General features: G+C 46.0%; 2 protein-coding genes across 2 annotated transcripts in view; one reads left to right on the top strand and one right to left on the bottom strand.

Moving 5' to 3' along the window:
• The first annotated feature begins 1155 nt into the window (after positions 1–1155).
• Positions 1156–2781, top strand: bsnd (barttin CLCNK type accessory subunit beta). The gene is made up of 3 exons (XM_038998937.1): positions 1156–1431; positions 2445–2524; positions 2673–2781. Exons 1-3 carry the CDS (start codon positions 1255–1257, stop codon positions 2779–2781), a joined length of 366 nt encoding a protein of 121 aa, XP_038854865.1. The 5' UTR covers positions 1156–1254.
• An 81-nt stretch (positions 2782–2862) lies between these two features.
• LOC120052564 (ubiquitin carboxyl-terminal hydrolase 24-like) overlaps positions 2863–22230 on the bottom strand; it is a 47284-nt gene continuing 27916 nt past the window's right edge. The window contains exons 30-54 of the mRNA XM_038999547.1: positions 20722–20792; positions 20491–20651; positions 19563–19624; positions 19279–19470; positions 16320–16579; positions 14567–14812; positions 14348–14446; positions 14155–14237; positions 13906–14047; positions 13450–13778; positions 13217–13341; positions 12902–13043; positions 12665–12815; positions 12241–12336; positions 11910–12127; positions 7457–7754; positions 7198–7300; positions 6995–7113; positions 6569–6682; positions 6389–6454; positions 6189–6255; positions 5885–5963; positions 5616–5691; positions 5339–5536; positions 2863–5143 (exon numbers count right to left, since the gene is read on the bottom strand). Coding sequence (XP_038855475.1) covers positions 5081–5143; positions 5339–5536; positions 5616–5691; positions 5885–5963; positions 6189–6255; positions 6389–6454; positions 6569–6682; positions 6995–7113; positions 7198–7300; positions 7457–7754; positions 11910–12127; positions 12241–12336; positions 12665–12815; positions 12902–13043; positions 13217–13341; positions 13450–13778; positions 13906–14047; positions 14155–14237; positions 14348–14446; positions 14567–14812; positions 16320–16579; positions 19279–19470; positions 19563–19624; positions 20491–20651; positions 20722–20792 — 3560 coding nt within the window. The 3' untranslated portion in view covers positions 2863–5080. The remainder of the gene's footprint in view (positions 5144–5338; positions 5537–5615; positions 5692–5884; positions 5964–6188; positions 6256–6388; positions 6455–6568; positions 6683–6994; positions 7114–7197; positions 7301–7456; positions 7755–11909; positions 12128–12240; positions 12337–12664; positions 12816–12901; positions 13044–13216; positions 13342–13449; positions 13779–13905; positions 14048–14154; positions 14238–14347; positions 14447–14566; positions 14813–16319; positions 16580–19278; positions 19471–19562; positions 19625–20490; positions 20652–20721; positions 20793–22230) is intronic.

Below are 22230 nucleotides of genomic sequence, written 5' to 3'. Positions count from 1 at the left end.
AATCCTGTCTCGGAGCTCTACGGACAATTCCTTTGACCTAATGGCTTGGTTTTTGCTCTGACATTCACTGTCAACTGTGGGACCTTATATAGACAGGTGTGTGCCTTTCCAAATCATGTCAATCAATTGAATTTACCACAGGTGGACTCCAATCAAGTTGTAGAAACATCTCAAGGATGATCAATGGAAACAGGATGCACCTGAGCTCAATGTCGAGTCTCATACCAAAGGGTCTGAATACCTATGTAAGTAAGGTATTTCAGTTTTTTTTAAATAAATGTGCAAAAAATTCTGAAACCTGTTTTCACTTTGTCATTACGGGGTATTGTGTGTAGATTGATGAGGGAAAAAATATTTAATACATTTTAGAACAAGGCTGTAACGTAACAGAATGTGGAAAAAGTGAAGGGGTCTGAATACTTTCCGAATGCACTGTATGTTTGCTCAGTTTCTTTGTTATGTTCTAACCTCATTTACACTTGAAGTAAATGCTTTTAAGGAGAGAGAGAGAGAGAGAGAGAGATAAAAGGGAGAGGAAAATAGGACGGTGGAGAAGGAGGAGTTGTGGGCCTCCTAGCAGAGGCACCATGACAGCCTTCTCCCCTTCATCTCTCCTTGAGAAAGCATTTACTTAAAGTAGAACTGGAGGTAGGACAATGTGACCCACCACTGGCCACCACACACAAACGTTGTATTATTCTTGTGGGGACCAAACAATTGATTCCCATTCAAAATCATAGTTTCCCTTACCTAACCCTTAAACTAACCCTAAGCCTTAAATAGCATTTTTCCTTGTGAGAACTGGCAAAATATCCCCACTTGTCAGAACTGTACTTGTTTAAAACCACACACACACAGTCTTGTATAACTGACCTTGTTGGGACAAACAATTCAGTCCCATTCAAAATTCTATTTTCCCTAACCCTAACCCAAAAACCTAACCCTAGAAATAGCATTTGACCTTGTGGGGACTAACAAAATGTCCCCAGTTGGTCAGATTTTTGTTTGTTTACTATTCTTGTGGGGACTTCTGGTCCCCACAAGTATACTTATAAACGTCCACATGCACACACCTTATTCTGTCTGCAGGCTGTAATAACCAACAGAGTGGAACTCTGTTGCTGAATTACAAATCTTGAACCTCCTTCTCTCCCTCACCTTCAGTAGTATCTGACCCAGAGCATAACATAGCCTTAGCTAAGCTACATAGTAAGGGGGAGTGGGTTTGGTTCAGACTTCATTGGTCAGGGTCGCATGGCGGAGGGTAAGCCGTACCGGTATGGTCTGATCGCGGCGGGGATGTGTGTGTTGTTAGTCGGTCTTTTCGTTATGACTCAGGAGCGACCTCACATCTACGCAACACTCTGCTCTCTGGGGATCATCATGGTCACCCTTGGCACCGCGTGGAGCCTCTGCCAGTGCTACCCTAAGGTAAGGACAGGTGTGTGTGTATGTTCAAGTTTAAACTTACCTCAGGGAGCCAGCCAACGCAAGTCTTCAGGTCCCAGGTAAGGTTATCAATCAAGCAATCACGAACCACCTTACATCTGTGTATGAAAGAGATAAAGTATTAGTGTGTGTGTTGAACAGGATGGTGGTTTGGACAACTGTGATTTATACTGAACAAAACTATGAACGTAACATGTAAAGTGTTGGTACCATGTTCATGAGCTGAAAGAAAAGATCCCAGAAATGTTCCATATGCATGTTTACATCCCTGTTAGTGATTATTTCTCCTTTTCTAGATCATCCATCCCCCTAACAGGTGTGGCATATCAAGAAGATGATTAAACAGTATGATCATGGGGACAATAAAAGGACTCTCTAAAATGTGCAGTTTTGTCACACACACACAGACATCTCAAGTTTTGAGGGAGTGTACAATTGGCATGCTGACTGCGGAAATGTTCAATAGAGCTGTTGCCAGCGAATTGAATGTTCATTTCTCTACCATAAGCCGCCTCCAATGTAATTTTAGAGCATTTGGCAGTACATCCAACCGGCCGTACAACCGCAGACCATGTGTAACCACGCCAGCCCAGGACCTCCACATCCGGCTTCTTCACCTGCAGGATCATCTGAGGGTGCTAAGGAGTATTTCTGTCTTTGATAAAGCCCTTTCATAAAGCCCAATCATTCTGATTGGCTGGGCCTGGATCCCCAGTGGGATGGCCTACTCCCACCCATGGCTGCGCCCCTGCCAGTCATGTGAAATCCATAGATTAGGGCCTAATTCATTTATTTCAATTGACTGATTTCCTTCTCCAAACTAACTCAGTAAAATCTTTGAAATTGTAGCATGTTACATTTATATTTTTGTTCAGTATAGTAGCAGGACGTGCGGTCTGTCTCCACTCGGTCTCTCCCAGAGCCATAATAAACACAGAATGAGTGTGCATGGAATAAACAAACATGGTCATTAAATCTGTGTTTCTGTGTGTCAGGTGGTGTTGATCTCTCAGAGCTTGGAGGAGAGGGGAGCCAAGGACAGCATGGATGCTGCTGCAGGGGAGAAAAACATCAGGTGCTGTATACACACACTCCAGTAATATACTAATATGTAGTATTACCAGGAAGTAATGTGATCATGAATGTATATTTATGTGATGGAGCATTGAGATACAAGACTGACGTATCTCCCCCTTCTCTCTCTCTCTCTCTCTCTCTCTCAGAGTTACACTGGCTGGTTTCCATGATAACAAGGTCAGCCCTGCCCTGTCTGTCCCTCTGGTCCTCCAGCTCCACTCTTCCCACAGCTGTCCCATACTACACCTGGCTTGACCTGAAATAAACATCTTTTATGGATTTTATATTTTACTGTGATCACTCCTGTTTCACAGACACACAAAGAACAAGACAAGGTTTACAAAAAAGTTGGGCATTCCAGTTTATTTTATATCAAATTTCCCCATAATCAAACTGATGTACAAATGAAAACTGGGTTTCAACATGAATGGTCCTGCCTCGGACTGGCCTTCAGCAGGAGTGACGCTCAAAGCAGAATGAGACAGAATAAAAACCTGGATCCATGTCATTCCGTAATTCCATCCCCCCCTTAACCCCCTCACTACACACCACAGATACAAATAAATTATTGATTGGTTGGTACTGTTCTGAGAAGTACTACAGGTGCTGTTGAGGGTCAAACTGAGCAGTAGGGTCTGAGTGAGGAGTGCTGTGTCACTGGCACACCAGACCTAGAACACACCTGAAAGCCTTCTAAGACCAGGACGAGGGCCCGGTCAGTCTGCTGGTCAATACGCAGCATGGTAACATACACACAGTTCATTATAGCAAGTCATCTGTTGCCAGGTAGGGGATTGGTGCGAGATGGACAAGGGTGAGAAGTGTGAGGGGGAGGAGGGATGTTAAAAATGGCGCCGACAGAGGGATGCCTCGCTTCGAGCTCTTAGGAAACTTTGCATTTCACTACACCCACAAAAACATCTGCTAAACACATGTATGTGACCAATAAAATTTGATTTCAGAGAGGTGAGGGGAGTTGGGAGATGAAGGCACTAGAATTCTCCCAGGAGTTGGGTTAGGTCAAGAGGTCCAGGTGGGGTGGGGTTTGGTATCAGAGCTTAGGGGTCAGAGGTTATGCCCCTCTGTGTTCAAAGGCAAACCTGAACAGACAAAGATAAAAAGGCAAAAAAAGAAAAACCCAGCGCCAAATAATAATGATAAAGCACAGAGTATGGTGTGTGTGTGTATATATATATATATATATATATAAATAAAAAAGAGGGGAAGACAGTGTGTGTATTTCATTGGCACCCAAAGTAAAACTTGCTCCTGATCTCTCCTCTGGGTGGCACGATGACCTTCTCTCTGGTGTGTGTGTGTGTGTGTGTGTGTGTGTGTGTGTCACAGGGCAGTGGTGGTGGCATAAGGCATGAGTACAGTGACGTCAGAAGAAACCAAAAACAAAGAAATTAAAATACCTAAAATCCAGCGCTGTGGTTCGCTGTAGGGGAAGGGAGAGCGCTGAATGGTTGGTTGGCTTGGTTCCGTTCGTGTTCTAGAATCCTCCGTAGACTGCGTCATCCTAGATACCACTGTGGTTACCGGAGCAACAGACATAGCCATAGGAGCCCGTGTTCTCTACGATGGCATCGGCTATGTGTACTGTGTGTGTGTGTGTGTGTGTAAGAAGCTGAAAACTCAGTTTGATGTGATAAGAAGTGCTAACACCAAAAGAAAGACAGGTGCGTGTGATGGTGTGTGTGTTGAGGATGGTTAAGCTGCTCTAGCGGACCTGATCACTGTTGCTCTACTCCACTATAGGCTGGGGTGGACTATAAAGTGCATACTTAAAAACCCTGGTTAAACATATGTGTGTGCATGTGTGTGTGTGTGTTCTTCCAGAGCAGGTCATACCGCGGGCTCACACATACACACCTCTACAGAGTGGAGCACAGGAGACTTTAAAATAGTATCTTACATTTCAAATTACAGCTATCGAACAGATCTTTACAATAACGAATATGGTCTGTTTAGTTACATTGGCAAATATGAGCAACAACTTACAAAACAAACCCATCCCTTCCTTGTGAGACAATAGTGGCTACACCTGAAATGACACCCTTTTGCCTATACAGTATAGTACCACTAGCTGTCACTGAACCTTTGGCCAAAAGTAGTGAACTACAAAGGCAAAGGGGTGACATTTCTGACTCAGCCAGTAAAATAATAAACTGCACTGTAACCCATTAGTCTGGTCTCAAAACTCTCCTCCAGCTCCGATTCAATTAGTCTGGTCTCGAAACTCTCCTCCAGCTCTGATTCCATTAGTCTGGTCTGTAAACTCTCCTCCAGCTCTGATTCCATTAGTCTGGTCTGTAAACTCTCCTCCAGCTCTGATTCCATTAGTCTGGTCTGTAAACTCTCCTCCAGCTCTGATTCCATTAGTCTGGCCGGAAGTCACTCAAGATATTTCACGCATCCTTTGTCGCTCCGCCGACCAGGCTGTAGCGGGCCTCTCCCTCAAAACTCTGGCCAATCAGAGGTGAAAAGCAGTCTTTTGATTGGCTGTCTGGAGCCTTCTCTCCATTGGAGGGATTGTGTCTGGTAGGAGGAGCTAAGGGTCGACATCCTCCAGATCACTCTTTGAATCACCGAGCATCATGGGAGACTCGGAACCCTGAGATATAGAGAGAGGGGAGAGAGAGATTACAGGAGACGTGACATCTCAGAGTAAGAGATCTTTATGAAACCGATTCATACAAAACTCTCCAGCCAAGATTTTGAGCTCAACCCAGTCCTGAGAAGTGACAAGTCTCTATTCTAGGACCGCTATTGAGCTCTTCATACTTGCTACCTCTCTGTGAAGCTGTACCTGTCGGAGGCTGCGGTCTGCGTTCTCGTTGGCTGGGCTGCCGTCAGAGCCGTTGCTGCTGCCAGATGGCTCCTTCTCGTTGAGCAGTGCTGTGGCGTAGGCCAGCGTGTCCTGGGCTGAGATGGTGCGCTGGAACGTTTTGGCTGTAGACGTCTCATTGGACACGTTGCTCTGAGGAGTCCAGTAGTGTTCTGACATCTGACAGAGAAACACACACTGTTACACTAACCCATACTCTACACACACACACGTCTGAAATTGTGTGCTTGATGCTTGCCTTTTTCTGCAACCACTGCACTGCCCAGCTCCAGTGACCAGACAGATCTTTAAAATAGTCCTTAGCAGGAGGACACCTGGAGAAAGAGACAGACAAACACTTGATGTGAAATCAGGAAGTATGAAATTAGAGGTTTTAACTGAACTGAAATTTCTTTGTTACTTTCATGTACTTGCTGCAACGTTCAAATCTACTTCCATTCAATATTTTGAGCCTGAGCCAAAAGGGTGGCGACATGAACATATTTCCTGGTCTCTGGAGGAACTCACTTCTGTGCCAGGGTAACCAGGAACTTGACACACTGGTAGCAGCGGCTGCTGTCCACGTTGTTACTCTGGTGCATCAATGCTGCAAACAAGAGAAGAGTATCACACACACTTACGCTCTCCACACGCCTTACAAATACACACGCCTTACAAATACACACGCCCTGCACACGCCTTACAAATACACACGCCCTGCACACGCCTTACAAATACATACGCCCTGCACACGCCTTACAAATACACACGCCCTGCACACGCCTTACAAATACACACGCCCTGCACACACTTCCAGTGGAAGGTAGCCTACCTAGCAGGCCTTTCTCTGACTCAAAGGCGTACTTCAGTCTCTGGGTCTGGAGAGCGTCCTCTACCACCTGAGAACACACGTTACACCGTGTGTATTACACCGCCTCGTCGGGGCATGGATTCCCCATCCCAAACAAATTATTTTCTGTTAATCGCTCAACCCTAATGCACAGACAGGTTTGATTGACAGCGGTCACTCACCAGCAGCTCTTGCAGCAGCTGGAACACGTTCTTCAACTCATGGGGTGGAGCGGTCTCCAACTGGGTCTATATACATAAATGTACACACACACACACAGATCAGAATAGTAATGATGTGTTTTGTGCTGGGATTTGGAGTCATCTGTGGAAATGGATTTGTTCAGAACTGGTAGTTCTTACCTTGAGCAGCTGTAGTACTCCGAGGGAGAAGGGTTCGTTACAGAAGGAGCAGTACGTCACCATCTCTATCAGCACAGTCAGAGGGCCTGACAACTCCCGCATCGCAAACATCACCTACAGCCACAGAGACAAACAAAATATATAACTGCCTCTTCCATATACACTGAACAAAAATATTACAATTTCAACGATTTTACTGGGTTACAGTTCATATAAAGGAAATAAGTCAATTGAAATAAATTCATTAGGCACTAATCTATGGATTTCACATGACTGGGCAGGGGCGCAGCTATGGATGGGCCTGGGAGGGCACCCACTGGGGAGCCGGTCCAAGCCAATCAGAATGAGTTTTCCCCCACAATAGGGCTTTATTACAGACAGAAATACTCCTCAGTGTGCGTGTGTGTGAGACCGTGTGTATGTTACCTCTAGCAGGTAAGGCTGTCCCTCGGGGCTGAAGAGCGAGGCCATGATGTCAGCGTTGAGGGGGAGGAGGCGGGAGGAGGCAGGGATACTGCTCACAATCAGCTTACACACACCTTGATCTGAGAAACACACACAATCACATCAGGTTACACACATCAGCGTATTATGGAACCATCCTAACTGCGGTAAGGCGAGTGTGTTACCATGTGTGTGCTGTGTGTTGAGGTCTGAGTAGAGAGTCATCAGGGCCAGAGTGGAGTGGAGGTGCAGGAACTCTCTGGCCTGGGCTGGACTCCACCTCCGATTCTAGAGTGGGAGAAGGAATCACAGGAACAGGGAGCGAGGGACAGAGAGAGAGAGTGGGAAAAAAAGTAATTCACTTCCAGAACCATCAACAACAACATCCTGTCATATGCATTTCTCTGCAGCGGAGTAAGAATTGAGTGTGTGTGCTGTGAGTACCTGGTTGTTCTGTCTGTTGGGTCCGAGGAGAAAGATGAGCATCCTGCGATACGCTGAGTGTTTCAACAACAAATGGCACGGACCAGAGCCTCTCTGAGCAAAGTTGCTGAAGAGGCTGAAGTATTGGTTGCAGTGTTTGACGTTCTCAGGAACGTCTTTGTCCAATAGGGAGAGGAGCGCGTCGGTCAGGCTGTCTAATCCAGAGTCAGCGAAGTGGAGCGCACTCTCTAAGGTCTTCTCCAAGATGGCTGCCACTACGACCCTCACCTCCCTCACCCCACACTCCAACAGACACACTCTGGAAGGGGGGAAGAGAGAAAAAGAAGAGGTGAGGGAGAGAAAGAGAAGATCAGTTAGATTGATGAGTAGAAATGTAAGATATAAGTAGTAGTACTACAGTGGTTCTGTGTAGAGTAGTAGTATTATAGTATTTAAAATAAATAAATGATTTCACCTTTATTTAACCAGGTAAGCTAGTTGAGAACAAGTTCTCATTTACAACTGCGACCTGGCCAAGATAAAGCAAAGCAGTGCGACACATGGAATAAACAAGCGTAGTCAATAACACAATAGAAAAAAAAGAAAGTCTATATACAGTGTGTGCAAATGGCGTGAGGAGGTAGGCAATAAATAGGCCATAGCAGCGAAGTAATTACAATTTAGCAGATTAACACTGGAGTGATAAATGAGGAGATGATGTGCAAGTAGAGATACTGGTGTGCAAAAGAGCAGAAAAGTAAATAAAAACAATATGGGGATGAGGTAGGTAGATTGGGTGGGCTATTTACAGATGGACTATTTACAGCTGCAGCGATCGGTTAGCTGCTCACATTGCTGATGTTTAAAGTTACTGAGGTAAATATAAGTCTCCAGCTTCAGTGATTTTGGCAATTAGTTCCAGTCACTGGCAGCAGAGAACTGGAAGGAAAGTCGGCCAAAGGAGGTGTTGGCTTTGGGGATGACTAGTGAGATATACCTGCGGGAGCACGTGCTACGGATGGGTGTTGTTATCGTGACCAGTGAGCTGAGATAAGGCGGAGCTTTACCTAACATAGACTTATAGATGACCTGGAGCCAGTGGGTCTGGCGACGAATATGTAGCGAGGGCCAGCCGACGAGAGCATACAGGTTGCAGTGGTGGGTGGTATAAGGGGCTTTGGTAACAAAACGGATGGCACTGTGATAGACTGCATCCAGTTTGCCGAGTAGAGTATTGGAAGCTATTTTGTAGATGACATCACCGAAGTCGAGGATCGGTAGGATAGTCAGTTTTACTAGGGTAAGTTTGGCGGCGTGAGTGAAGGAGGCTTTGATGCGAAATAGAAAGCCGATTCTAGATTTGATTTTGGATTGGAGATGTTTAATATGAGTCTGGAAGGAGAGTTTACAGTCTAGCCAGACACCTAGGTATTTGTAGTTGTCAACATATTCTAGGTCAGAACCGTTCAGGGTAGTGATGCTAGTCGGGCGGGCGGGTAGCGAATGGTTGAAAAGCATGCATTTGGTTTTACTAGCATTTAAGAGCAGTTGGAGGCCACGGAAGGAGTGTTGTATGGCATGGAAGCTCGTTTGGAGGTTAGTTAACACAGTGTCCAAAGAAGGGCCAGATGTATACAGAATGGCGTCGTCTGCGTAGAAGTGGATCAGGGAATCACCCGCAGCAAGAGTGACATCATTGATATATGCAGAGAAAAGAGTCGGCCCGAGAATTGTACCCTGTGGTACCCCCATAGAGACTGCCAGAGGTCCGGACAACAGGCCCTCCGATTTGACACACTGAACTCTATCTGCGAGTTAGTTGGTGAACCAGGCGAGGCAGTCATTTGAGAAACCAAGGCCATTGAGTCTGCCGATAAGAATACGGTGATTGACAGAGTCGAAAGCCTTGGCCAGGTCGATGTAGACAGCTGCACAGTACTGTCTTTTATCGATGGCGGTTATGATATCGTTTAGTACCTTGAGCGTGGCTGAGGTGCACCCGTGACCAGCTCGGAAACCGGATTGCACAGCGGAGAAGGTACGGTGGGATTCGAAATGGTCAGTGATCTGTTTATTAACTTGGCTTTCGAAGACTTTAGAAAGGCAGGGCAGGACGGATATAGGTCTATAACAGTTTGGGTCTAGAGTGTCACCCCCTTTGAAGAGGGGGATGACCGTGGCAGCTTTCCAATCTTTAGGAATCTCGGACGATACGAAAGAGAGGTTGAACAGACTGGTAATAGGGGTTGCAACAATTGCGCCGGATAGTTTTAGAAAGAGAGGGTCTGGATTGTCTAGCCCAGCTGATTTGTACAGGTTCAGGTTTTGCAGCTCTTTCAGAACATCTGCTATCTGGATTTGGGTGAAGGAGAAGCTGGGGAGGCTCGCGCAAGTAGCTGCGGGTGGGCGGAGCTGTTGGCCGGTGTTGGGGTAGCTAGGAGGAAAGCATGACCAGCCATAGAGAAATGCTGGCAATTTACCATTAATTAACAAATATTTGTTTGGCATCTTCAGGTCTCTACACATACAAATTAAATCAAATGTTATTTGTCACATGCACCGAATACAACAGGTGTGGACCTTACATTGAAATGCTAACTTACAAGCCCTTGTAAGAGTAGCAGCAGCGTAAAAATGGGAGGGGGGGGGCAATGGAAATAGTCCGGGTAGCAATTTGATTAGTTGTTCAGGAGTCTTATGGCTTGGGGGTAGAAACTTAAGAAGCCTCTTGGACCTGGACTTGGCGCTCCGGATACCGTTTGTCGTGCGGTAGCAGACAAAACAGTCTATGACTAGGATGGCTGGAGTCTTTGACAATTTTTAGGGCCTTCCTCTGACACCACCTGGTATAGAGGTCCTGGATGGCAGGAAGCTTGGTGATGTACTGGGCCGTATGCACTACCCTCTGTAGTACCTTGCGGTCGGAGGCCGAGCAGTTGCCATACCAGGTGGTGACGCAATCAGTCAGGATGCTCTCGATGGTTCAGCTGTAGAACCTTTTGAGGATCTGAGGACCCATGCTGAATCTTTTCAATATCCGGAGGGGCCATAAGCATTGTTGTGCCCTCTTCACAACTGTCTTGGTGTGTTTGGACCATGATCGTTCGTTGGTGATGTGGACACCAAGGAACTTGGAAGCCCTCAACCTGCGCCACTACAGCCCTGTCGATTTAGAATGGGGGCGTGCTCTGCCCTTATTTTCCTGTAGTCCACGATCATCTCCTTTGTCTTGATCACGTTGAGGGAGATGTTATCCTGGCGTCTCTGACCACCTCCCTATAGGCTTTCTCATCGTTGTCGGTGATCAGGCCTACCACTGTTGTGTCGTCGGAAAACTTGGTGTTGGGAGTTGTGCTTGGCCATTCAGTCATGGGTGAAGGGACTGAGCACGCACCCCTGAGGGACCCCCATGTTGAGGATCAGCGTGGCAGATGGGTTGTTACCTACCCTTACCACCTGGCGATGTGCGCCTTTGGAACATCTACATTCAAAAAGTTGAATAAATCTATTTAATATACACCATCACAATAAATCCATTATTTATTTTAGTCTGGTCTAAAAGAAACATTATGATATGAAGAAAATATATTTCAGAAGAACAGAATAGGAATCGGCCTAATGTATGCTTTCTGGATATGCACCATGCCATAGGCTGTAGGCTAGTTCATTTTGCAGAAAAGATATGCCTATAAGTCCCATTATTTTATATCCGATTTTTTTTGTTAGAATAATATAATTGAATATAATTAAATAAATAAAAAATCCCATTCCGGAGCAAGTGCGCATATGAAGTGGTTTCGTTGAGCATAAAAGTGATCATTTGAAACAGGTCTTATACTCTAGATTTAGTTTTGAATTATACAAACCTGTCTGTCTTCAGAATCAAAACATACAATGGGCTTCATGATGCGACTATAGGCTATTGACTATTTGAAAGAGTTTGCATAAGCTCTAATATGCAAATGAAGGTTCTACATGCAACATTTTAAACACTTGGACTGAATCATCACCTTAGAAAGGGCTGTCCATGTCACTGCGTTTGGCATTGAAACATCCACAACGACCACATTCTCCACTCAGTTTCAACCTGTTGTTGAACTTCTTTCTTCAAATTGATCACAGTGAGGTAAATATTTTTTGCCTAATGGTGAGTTTTAAAAGCATGATACTGTTTTGATAAGTGTTTGATGTGATTTCTGATTTCATGTGCATTGATGTCAGAGTGGTTAGAGGAACAATAGAGCCCCGAGTAGCAGGCCATTATGACCTGACGGTCGTTAGGGAGCTGGGTACTACCAACATGTTCAAAGTGCATAAGAGGAGATTACCGTGACTCAATGGTCACATAACTCAAGACTGCCGGTGTGACGGTAATACGGTCACCGCAACAGCTCTAAGTAGTAGAATAGTAGTATTATAGCAGTACAATAGTAGTATAATAGCAGTACTATAGCAGTATTATAGTAGTACTGACTTGGTGATCTCTCGTCCCTCAGGTCCCACCAGGTACTGAGCCATCCAGTGACAGGCTTCACTGCTTTTAGACAGAAGCACCTCCACCGTAGTCATCCACTCCTCTGTGTCCACCCGCAGCTTCTTTTTGGTGTGGAGGTAGGTGTGGAACAGGAAGTGGACTGCTAGCTGGAGACTGACTCTGGCCATGGCCTGATAGGCTGGGTGCTTCAGCTTTGTCTGCAACACACACAAACACACACCTTATAAGAACAGTTTTAAAAGAGTCAGGCATAACTTTGAATTATGCAGACACGTCTCTGTTTATCTTACACACACACACAAACACATACCGCGTTGACGGAGGCCAGTGACAGAGTGAAGTTGAAGTAGTCGCTGTTGTACACATCTCTGTTCTTCATAAACTTCAGGTTCTCATCTCTCACCATCTATAGAGATGTATAGACAGAGAGAGACACAGAGAGAGACATAGACACAGAGAGAGAGAGAAACACAGAAATGGAGGGCGAAGGGGAGAGGAGTTTGTCTGTGTGCCACAAGACAGTGTTATACTGCACTGTTGGAGCTAGGAACAAAAGCATTTCGCTCCACCCAGAATAACATCTGCTAAATATGTGTATGTGACCAATAACATTTGATTAGCGAACTGAGCTAAAGCCTAGGCATTAACACAGGGTGCTTTTTTAAAGTCCTCAGGTCTCAGGCAAGGTGACTGATTACAAAATGTGGTCCACCGAACCAGTCCAGTGTAGTTACCTGGTAGATCCTTGCAGGCATCTTCTCCACAAACAGTCCTTTCTTCTCTCCCTTCCGTACGAGGCGGGTCAGGACAGAGAGACGGTCATTGTTGGCCCTGGCAGGGCGAGGGGACGACTGGGGACTGACGTCTGGGCTAGAGGGCGCCGAACTACATGGAAGAGAGAGGGTTACAGTGTGAGTTGTGTGTGTGTGTGCATGAGGTGTGTGTATGTAGGCTGTGTGTGTGAGACTCACAGCGTGAGGTCTTCTGCCTCTTGCCTCATGACGCTGACTCTGCTCTTCTTAGGGAGAACAGGAGAGTTCTGGTCACTGATCCTCTGGTAGAACAACATGTAGGCGTTCCAATACCGCCGCCGCACATCCGGGTAGGGGTTAGCTACACACAAACAAAGTGATGTTAAGTTGGATATTTTATAAGTTTGTCATTAATGTACAGAAGGAACTGAAAAAAAAGTGGACCAAGGACACTACCCAGAGGGACCCTAAAAATGTTAGCGCTGCGAATGTTCCATTTACATCCACTATTTGGTCTACCTAAATAGGACTTACACTGATCGTAGACTTTAGGCCGGTACTCTCCTCCAAAGCATTCGTATTCCAGTGTCTCATCGTTCATGTCAAACTCCTCGACCACATTGTCATTAAACTTATACCACCTTCCTCTAGCACTTCCCCTACAGGAGAGGAGAGCAGAATGGTAAGATGACTATTTATGATCAATGTAATTTCCTTGTCTTAAAAATATGATATTTGTTTATAACACTTAATTGTTAGTCTCTCACCGTCGGTCCTTTATGAAGGAGTAGTAATGTCCAGCGTGTGCCTGTCCGCTGTGGACTACGACTCCCACCAGCTCGTAGTTCTCAGAGATAGTGACCTTCTTCCTGGGTGAGCCACCTGCCTCCCCCCGGCCCTCTCCCCCCTCCGCCCCCCCATCCTGACGAGCCATGCCAGACACTGTGTAGGGCTCCATGTTCAGCACCCAGGGAAACCTGATCTGCTCGTCGTATTTGATGGAGCGTCCGCTCTCCCAGTCGAAGCCGAAACGCATCAGATGGATACAGAGAACACTGGGCAGGGACTTTATGCAGGTGCGCTTCACTGTGGTACGCTGGAGAGATACACACACCAAGTTAACGTACATGTACATGTACACTAACACTGGACATCGACTTAGTAAACATCCTGTTTACACACACATTAATACACATTCTCTTTATGCATACATTAACACACACCTTCTCCTTGCACTTCTCACAATAGTAGGCGTTGGTTCCTTCTAGCACCTCCCCCCTGACGAACTGGTCCAATGAGATCTCCAGACTCTGACACGAAGTCACACCCAGGTTCAGCGCCATAAACGTCTCCTCTCGCTCATATCTACGATCAGGGGTCAGAGGTTATAGTTAGGGGTTTAGAAGTGATGGCTGAGTGTGTGTGTGTGTGTGTGTGTGTGTGTGTGTGTGTACACGCATGTGTGAGCTCACCGGTGAGGACAGTCTTTGCAGATCTTCTGATCAGAGAAGATTCCCTGGAAAGTGTTCTTAAAGATCTGCTCACGGCCGATTTTCTAAAGAACAAAACAGACAACATCTCAATATGTCAATCATAAAAGGTGTGTGTCACATTATAGTACAAATATGTGTGATAAGTAGATGTGAATAGTGGAGTGTGTGAAACCTTAAGGTGCTCGTCCAACTGGTCCACCAGTGAAGTGAAGAACTCATAAGCATCCTGTTGCTCTCGTACATACAGCTCCTTATTCCACATCTTAAAGATCTACAGAAACAAAAACATTAGTTATTTTCAAAGGAAACACGGGTAGTTAGTTGAGTATGTACTGTGTAGTGTACTTGAATGAGTGTGTGTGCACGTCCGCGACTGCGCATGTTCAGATACCTTCCAGAAGTTCTCAGGGACGTAGTACTGCAGCTTGCTCTCCATCAGGTGTCCGAACAGAGACTGGACCTGACAGAAAACACTCTCGTCTGGCTGCTCCGTGTCGTCCTCTATAGACAGAAAGGCCTCAGCCAGGCCAGGCTGCATGTACAGCTGCTGGAAAACAGCATTCATATAGCAGGTGGCTCCACCGTTCTTTAACCCTACGAACCCCGACACAGAGCGACTGTCCACCGGCGGGAGGAACTGGGAGAGGGGCACGGAAGGAGGGAATAGGAGAAGAGAGTTAGACACTGAAGGTAGAAACATTACATACCTGTAAACGCTTCAGTCCTACACGCACACCAGGGGAGTAACGGCACACGTATTCATACAGAACCGTTCGGTACGGAGACCCCGTTTGTTCCGCACTGTGCACCCGAATGAATACATAAAAAACATAAAAACACTAGACCTATAGGCTGTGCCTACGCTGCATGGTAGGCCAATGTCTCCAGTAAATCTGAGCTGAAAAGATATTTCAGGCTATTCCGTTAACACAACTAGAGCCTATGGACACGTTGTAATCCAAATTCAAATCTTAATTGCCACATTTCAAACTGTCCTGGGGTCGATAAACCAGGATTGGACGTTCCCACCACCATCGTTTAAATCTCCCGTTTGGGAACATTTCGGCTTCCCAGTAGAGTACAACGATGATGGACAACGCCTCAAATATGGTCGACACATTTACGCCGACATCACCCCAGTATACCGGAGCAAGACAGAAACGCAAAGAAAACAACACATCGCCTCCCCTCTGCATTCAAGCAGCCCTTGGCAGCTGATTGTGACAGAGCCAAAGAACTTACAAGAGCGATAGGTAGGCTATTCTCTGTGGTTGAGAATAGTTTTTTTTTCAGCACCTCGTGAAAGTACTCGAGCCAACGTTACGAAGTTCCCTCTCGCACCCATTTTAGCAAACAGGTAGTAGACTACCCACTCTACATAAGCAAGCCAAAGCTTTCCATGAATTGGCCAATGTACACTGTGTTGGGCTTACTTAACAGTTAATGCCTATCACATTACCCCGGAAGGAGATGTATTATGCTACAGACAAGCTCCCTTTATGAGTCACAAGTACCCATCTGGCACTGAAGGAGGCAGTGTCACGGTGCGTTCGTAACTAAGATGGAAGAGGGAATTTACCATATACGACTGAGGGAAAATATCCACTTGAACGGCCGTCAAACTCATAATTACTAGTGGGAAACTAGTACATCATCCTGAGAACCCACTTCACCCACATGCTGACCTCTGACGTCCCCAACTAAAGAAATGTACAACAGCATTTTCGGCAGTTAAATGCAACAAGACCTTATTTATAAGAAAAAGCTATCTATTTATGTGGTTTTTGAACTCTATAATTTGTTTGCAAGCATGATAGCTGTTCTTTTAGTTTATGGTTGACGCAGTGTGTTGGCCATTAGCCAATCGGCGTTTCTCAAACAGAGTTCAAATCACATGAATGCATCCAACTGGTATTTACGACTTCATAACTGGTAAACTCCCACCTCCCACAAATGCAGCATCAGAGTGGAAACTTGAGGCCCAACATAACAATCCAGTCACAACAGACAACGTCAGGAACATTGTGAATGCTGAACATTGTGAAACGTGAACGTAAAACGTACCAAACGGCGGGTTTGGTGAACCGTTACACCCATCTGTGTGTGTGCGCGCGCATCAGAGCAAAAATGTGTGTGAGACTCACGTCAAACTCCTTGCTGAGCGAGGGGTCTGACTGGTGGTGCATGGACAGCAGTTCTCTGGTGATGAGCTGTAGGTTGGCCACAGAGCTGTCTGCCAGCATCACCAGCACCTCGTAGGCTGCCAGTCTACTGCTGGCCGTACTGCACTTGGGGAAGAAGTCGTGGCTGGGGGGGGAGCTGGAGGCGGGGTTAGACGTGTTCAGGATGATGCGGGATGCTCGGAAGAGGAAGTCATCTAACAGCTGCTGGATCAGAGAGGGACCTGTGGAGAAAACACACACATGCTGTAAATGTGAAAGTCTTGTATTAAGCGACTTTGAAATCCGAACTGCCTGGACTGTCTTGTAATGTTAGAAGACAGGAAATGATACTGAACAAAAATATAAAAATGCAACATGCAAAAATGTCTAAGATTATACAGTTACAATTCATATAAGGACATCAGTCAATAAAAAAAAATCATAAGGCCCAAATCTATAGATTTCCTATGACTGGGAAAACAGATATGCATCTGTTGGTCACAGATACCTTGAAAAAAAAAAGGTAGGGGTGTGGATCAGAAAACCAGCCAGTATCTGGTGTGAACACCATTTGCCTCATGCAGCCCGACACATCTCCTTCACATAGAGTTGATCAGGCTGTTGATTGTGGCCTGTGGAATGTTATCCCACTCCTCTTCAATGGCTGTGCAAAGTTGCTGGACATTGGCGGGAACTGGAAAAGACCGTTGTACACGTCGATCCAGAGTATCCCAAACATGGTGAATGGGTGACATGTGTGGTGAGTATGCAGGCCATGGAAGAACTGGGACATTTTTCGCTTCCAGGAATTGTGTATAGATCCTTGCGACATGGGGTTGTCCATTATCATGCTGAAACATGAGGTTATGGCGACCGATGACAGGCACGACAATGGGCCTCAGGATCTCGTCATTCAAATTGCCATCGATAAAATGCATTGTGTTTGTTTTACGTGGCTTATGCCTGCCCATACAATAACCGCACCGCCACCATGGGGCACTCTGTTCACAATGTTGACATCAGCAATCCACTCGCCAACACGACGCCATACATGTGGGTCTGCGGTTGTGAGGCCGGTTGGACGTACTGCCAAATTCTCTAAAACGACGTTGGAGGTGGCTTATGGTAGAGAAATGAACATTAGACATTCATGCTAATTATACACTCCCTCAAAACTTGAGACATCTGTGACATTTTTGTGTCACACAGCACACTGCCCACTTTAGAGTGGCCTTTAATTGTCCCTAGCACAAGGTACACCTGTGGAATGATCATCCGGTTTAATCAGCTTCTTGATATGCCACACCTCATGTGGATGGATTATCCTGACAAAGGAGAAATGCTCACTAACATGGAGATAAACAAATTTGTGCACAAAATTTGAGAGAAATAAGCTTTTTGTGCGTAAGGAACATTTCTGGGATCATTTATTTAATCTTATGAACCACATGACCAACACTTTATATGTGGTTTATATTTTTGTTCAGTGTAACTTGCAATTGTGCTGTAGCATCTCCCTACCACTGCAAAGCATTCGGGAAATGTAACCTTAAAGGATCTGATCTATATGTGTGTATGTATGGCTGTCTGTGTTCTGATGTGTGTGTGTGTACACACTGTGTTCTGATGGTGTATATGTACAGTGCATTGGGAAAGTATTCAGACCCCTTGACTTCTTCCACATTTTGATTTGGAAAGGCACACACACACACCTGTTTATATAAGGTCCCACAGTTGACAGTGCATGTCAAAGCAAAAACCAAGCCATTAGGTCGAAGGAATTGTCCGTAGAGCTCCAAGACAGGATTGTGTCGAGGCACAGATCTAGGGAAGGGTACAAAAAAATGTCTGCAGCATTGAAGGTCGCCAAGAAGACAGTGGCCTCCATCATTATTAAATGGAAGAAGTTTGGAACCACCAAGACTCTCCAACTGAGCAATCGGGGGAAAAGGGCCTGGGTCAGGGAGGTGACCAAGAACCCGATGGTCACTCTGACAGAGCTCCAGAGTTCCTCTATGGAGATGGGAGAAACTTCCAGAAGGACAACCATGTCTGCAGCACTTCACCAATCAGGCCTTTATGGTAGAGTGGCCAGACGGAAGCTACTCTTCAGTAAAAAGGCACATGACCGCCCGGTTGGAGTTTGCCAAAAGGCACCTAAAGGACTATGACCATGAGAAACAAGATTCTCTCTGAAACCAAGATTGAACTCTTTGGCCTGAATGGCAAGCATCACGTCTGGAGGAAACCAAGCACCATCCCTACGGTGAAGCATGGTGGTGGTGGCAGCCTCATGCTGTGGGAATGCTTTCCAGCGGCACTGACTGGGAGATTAGTCAGGATCGAGGGAAAGATGAACGGAGAAAAGTACAGAGAGATCCTTGACAGATTGGGGCGAAGGTTCACCTTCCAACAGGACAACGACCCCAAGCACAAAGCCAAGACAACGCAGGAGCAGCTTCGGAACAAGTCTCTGAATGTCCTTGAGTGGCCCAGACAGATCCCGGACTTGAAGCCATCGAACATCTCTGGAGAGACCTGAAAATAGCTGTGCAGCGACGCTCCCCATCCAACCTGACAGAGATTGAGAGGATCTGCAGAGAATGGGAGAAACTCCCCAAATACAGGTGTGCCAAGCTTGTAGCGTCATACCCAAGAAGACTCAAGGCTGTAATCGCTGCCAATGGTGCTTCAACAAAGTACTGAGTAAAGGGTCTGAATACCTATGTAAATGTTATGTTTTTTTGTTGTTTTTTTACACTTGCAAAAATTCATAAAAACTGTTTTTGCTTTGTCATTATGGGGTATTGTGTGTAGATTGATGAGGGGGAAAACTATTTAATACATTTTAGAATAAGGCTGTAACGTAACAAAATGTGGAAAAAGTCAAGGGGTCTGAATACTTTCCGAAGGCACGGTATATGAACGTGTGTATACTCACCCAGTTGTTCCTTCTCTGTGCCACAGAGTGACAGTAGTGTTTTGATGAGGCGGAGGTGTCCAGCCTGCAGGATGTTGTCAGCCTCACTGGTCTCCATCTCAGAGCTCCAGCTGGGCTCAAAGTTATCCAACCAGCTGATCTCATCTTCCAACATGGCCACCGCACTCACTGACAACACCTCCATCTCCGAACCTGGAGTGGGACAGGAGCATTCATCATGTGTCAATGAGTGTTGGAAAAATGTTGGTGTGTGTGTGTGTGTGTGTGCATGCGTGTAAACTTACTGGTCAAGTCATCCAGTAGTTGACATCGCAGGTCAAAGTACTCTGTACACTGTGACAGCAACCTGGACAGACAAAACAATATTACACTCAGATATAGACACAACAGACAGGACGAAATACACAGAACAAAACAGGCCGTGGCGCTATACATCCATGTACACTTACAACTAGCTACAGCTATATGACGCTGTACATCAGCTTTTAAGTGATATTTTCCAAGTTACATGCTGACTAGACCAGGCGCGCGCAGGCATCCGCGTGCATGTTGATTTTGTCCAGACGCGATCAGGACACGCAGGTTGAAACAAACTCTGAACCAACTATATTAATTTGGGGACAGGTTGAGAAGCATTAAACATTCATGGTAATTTAGCTAGCTAGATTGATGTTGCCAACAAATTTTTCCTGGGATATAAACTTCAGGTTATTTTACCTGAAATGCACAAGGTCCTCTACTCTAACAATTAATCCACAGATAAAAGGGTAAACCGAGTTTGTTGCTAGTAATCATTCCGCCGTCAGTCTTCTTCTTTGGACGTTATATGGTGGTTGGCAACCAACTTTAGGTGCATTACCACCACCAACTGGACTGGAGTGCGGACCTCAGTTCATCTTTCAATCACCCATGTGGGTATATGCTCCTAAAAACCAATGAGGAGATGGGAGAGACGGGACTTGCAGCGCATTAAGCGCCACAAATAGAACCAAGCTCTATTTTAGCGCCTGGCTACGCAGACGCTCATTGACACACGCGAGCAGTTTGGATGCAATGATTGAATAACATGTATGTTATTCAAACCATTGCAAGCGGTGTGGTCAGCATGTTAGTCCATCTATCATCTGTCACGGATAATTTGGCGCCATCTGCTGTTTAACATAACTTACTACTGCCTCCCAGTAGCAACGACAACAACACGTGTGTGTGTACCTCTGGTTGACTCCTCTCATGACAGACGTGGGGCTCCAGAGAGGCAGCTGGGAGGCGAGGACGACTCGGAGCAGGAACACGTTGGGTTTGACGATCTCAGGGAACGCAGAGCTGTCGGATTGGCTCAGAGTGTACAGCTGGTCACATGCCACGCGCCGGATCTGACAGAGACACGGGTTAGAACCCACACACACACACTCAGTCTCACACACCAACACACATCCTAGGTACCTCTCCACTGGCTGATCCTAGCAGGATGTCGATGATGAAGTCGCTGACACAGGGGAGGATGTAGAATGAGCCTGGAGAGACACACACACACTGTTAGCATTCTGTCTTTACAAAACAGTGTCTGTGTGTCAAATCAAAGCCACATTGTATTCATCATATGCTTCGTAAACAACAGATGTAGACTAACAGTGAAACGCTTACTTACGGGCACTTCCCAACAATGCAGAGAGAAAGAAAATAGAGAAATCATAGAAAAGTAAAACACATAATAATAAATACACAATGAGCAGCGATAACTTGGCTCTACACACGGGGTACCAATACCGAGTCGGTGTGCAGGGGTACGAGGTAATTGAGGTAGATATGTACATAGAACTAAGAATAAAGTCACAGATAATAAACAGTAGCGTATGTGATAAGACAAAAAAAAGTTGGTGCAAAAAGGGTCGATGCAGATAGTCTGGGTAGCTATTTAACAAACTATTTAACAAACTATTTAACAAACTATTTAGCTGTCCTATGGCTTGGGGGTAGAAGCTGTTCAGGGTTCTGTTGGTTCCAGACTCGGTGCATCGGTACCACTTGCCATACAGTAGCAGAGAGAACAGTCTATGACTTGTGTGGCTGGAGTAAGTGACCATTTTTAGGGCCTTCCTGTGACACCGCCTGGTATACAGGTCCTGGATGGCAGGGAGCTCGGCCCCAGTGATATACGCACTACCCTCTGTAGGGCCTTGCGGTCAGATGCCAAGCAGTTGCAATACCAAGCGGTGATGCCGCCAGTCAAGATGCTCTCAATTCTGAGCAGTATAACTTTTTGAGGATCTGCCCAAGCCAAATCTTTTCAGCCTCCTGAGGGGGAAGAGGCATTGTCGTGCCCTTTTCAAGACTGTGTTGGTGTGTGTGGACCATGATAGATCCTTAGTGATGTGGACACCGAGGAACTTGAAGCTCTCGACCCCTCCACTACAGCCCCGTCGATGTGAATGGGGGCGTGCTCGGCCCTCTGTTTCCTGTAGTCAACGATCAGCTCCTTTGTCTTGCAGACGTTGAGGGAGAGGATATTGTTCTGACACCACACTGCCAGGTCTCTGACCTCCTCCCTATAGGCTGTCTCATCATCGTCAATGATCAGACCAACCATTGTCGTGCCGTCAGCAAACTTAATGATAGTGTTGAAGTAGTACGTGGCAACGCAGTCGTGGGTGAACAGGGAGTACAGGAGGGGACTAACCACGCACCCGAGGGGCACCCGCGGTGAGGGTCAGCATGGCAGATGTTTTGTTGCCTACCCTCATCACCTGGGGGCAGCTCATCAGGAAGTCCCGGATCCAGATGCAGAGGGAGGTGTTCAGTCCCAGGGAGCTTAACTTAGTGATGAGCTTGGAGGGCACTATGGTGTTGAATGCTGAGCTGTAGTCAATTAACAGCATTCTCACATAGGTGTTCCTTTTGTCCAGGTGGGAAAGGCCAGTGTGGAGTGCAATAGAGATTGCGTCATCTGTGGAT

Source organism: Salvelinus namaycush, chromosome 8 (genome assembly GCF_016432855.1).
Source record: "Salvelinus namaycush isolate Seneca chromosome 8, SaNama_1.0, whole genome shotgun sequence".
Classification (NCBI taxonomy): domain Eukaryota; kingdom Metazoa; phylum Chordata; class Actinopteri; order Salmoniformes; family Salmonidae; genus Salvelinus; species Salvelinus namaycush.
The sequence above is the reverse complement of the archived record's forward strand: the minus strand, read 5'-3'. Positions and strand labels throughout refer to the sequence as shown.

What these genes read in the sequence shown, in the direction of transcription:
- bsnd (XM_038998937.1), top strand. Translation starts at nt 1,255, where the DNA reads ATGGCGGAGGGTAAGCCGTACCGGTATGGTCTGATCGCGGCGGGGATG. An exon ending in TCTGCCAGTGCTACCCTAAG is followed by an intron (nt 1,432 to 2,444) that starts GTAAGGACAGGT and finishes TCTGTGTGTCAG; the next exon opens with GTGGTGTTGATCTCTCAGAG. An exon ending in GCAGGGGAGAAAAACATCAG is followed by an intron (nt 2,525 to 2,672) that starts GTGCTGTATACA and finishes TCTCTCTCTCAG; the next exon opens with AGTTACACTGGCTGGTTTCC.